This window comes from Seriola lalandi, unplaced genomic scaffold, assembly GCF_002814215.2.
Source record: "Seriola lalandi dorsalis isolate HSWRI2012SDOR001 ecotype SW California unplaced genomic scaffold, Sedor1 jcf7180001978378, whole genome shotgun sequence".
In the NCBI taxonomy this organism is placed as follows: domain Eukaryota; kingdom Metazoa; phylum Chordata; class Actinopteri; order Carangiformes; family Carangidae; genus Seriola; species Seriola lalandi.
Window position 1 is genome coordinate 1 of NW_019449044.1, and position 1,086 is coordinate 1,086.

The 1,086-nt window shown below is 42.7% G+C and overlaps 1 protein-coding gene across 1 annotated transcript; it reads left to right on the forward strand.

Annotated features, from left to right (window-relative positions):
• Positions 1-11: 11 nt before the first annotated feature.
• Positions 12-687, forward strand: LOC111657942 (dynamin-1-like; the record flags this gene model as incomplete). The annotated part of the gene is made up of 2 exons (XM_023410294.1): positions 12-237; positions 589-687. Coding segments are annotated over exons 1-2 (325 nt in total), but the record flags the coding sequence as incomplete, so codon positions are not given.
• Between the last annotated feature and the right edge of the window lie 399 nt (positions 688-1,086).

The window sequence follows — 1,086 nt, forward strand, 5'->3', positions numbered from 1 at the left end:
TCTTAGTTCTCATGTTCTTTTTTCTCCTCACAGTGCTGAACCTCACCCTGGTGGACCTGCCAGGCATGACCAAGGTGCCGGTGGGCGACCAACCTGCAGACATCGAGTCCCAAATCAGAGAAATGCTGATGCAGTTTGTCACCAAGGACAACTGTCTGATGCTGGCCGTCTCCCCGGCCAACTCTGATCTGGCCAACTCTGACGCTTTAAAGATTGCCAAAGAGGTCGACCCTCAGGGTAAGTTACATTATACTTCTACTCCACCATATTGCAGAGGGAAATGTACTTTTTTTTTTACCCCACTTCAGTTATTTGATGGTTACTTATTACTTCTCAGGTATTTTGCATCCAAAATATATGATCACCGTATAAAATATGTCTTTTTACAGATGAAATTACCAAAAATTACATAAAGAAGATCAAATTTGCAGCATTAACATGAAAATGCTGCTCAGACACAAATATCAATAAAATAATATCTATGATAATACACTCTTAGTGTATGAGTTTGGTTTTCACCTCAGTTTTCAGGATTAGTCTGTGCCGTTAATGAATCATTTTGGCGTGTGTGTGTGTGTCTGCTTGTAGGTATGAGGACCATTGGTGTGATCACCAAGTTGGACCTGATGGACGAAGGGACAGATGCTAAAGACATCCTGGAGAATAAGCTGCTTCCACTCAGGAGAGGTGAGCACACACATTCACACACTCACACACTCACTCACTCACACAGACACTGCCGCTTTTCTATCTGCAGTGACACACTGTTTCCCTCTTGTGGTAATAAGGGAGTCGTACTCAAAGCTGTGTAAAAGGGAGGGAGGGAGGGAGGGTATAATAAAACATTACTGAGTGAAAAATCAGAAGAGATGCAGAAAGGTAGAAGAGAAGAGGAGTTGGAAAGGAAAAGCAGTTTAGGGGGCAAAGAGAAAAACACTGTCTTGGAAAAGAGCTTGCATGTATCTTGCGGCCTGCCCTTTATTGCAATGTGCTGATGTGGTGCTTTTCTTTTCCATTTGCACTTGGTTAGGACCCAGGCATGTGCTTCTGAATATTTTCCATGTCCTTTGTTTTTTCTATGTGTCC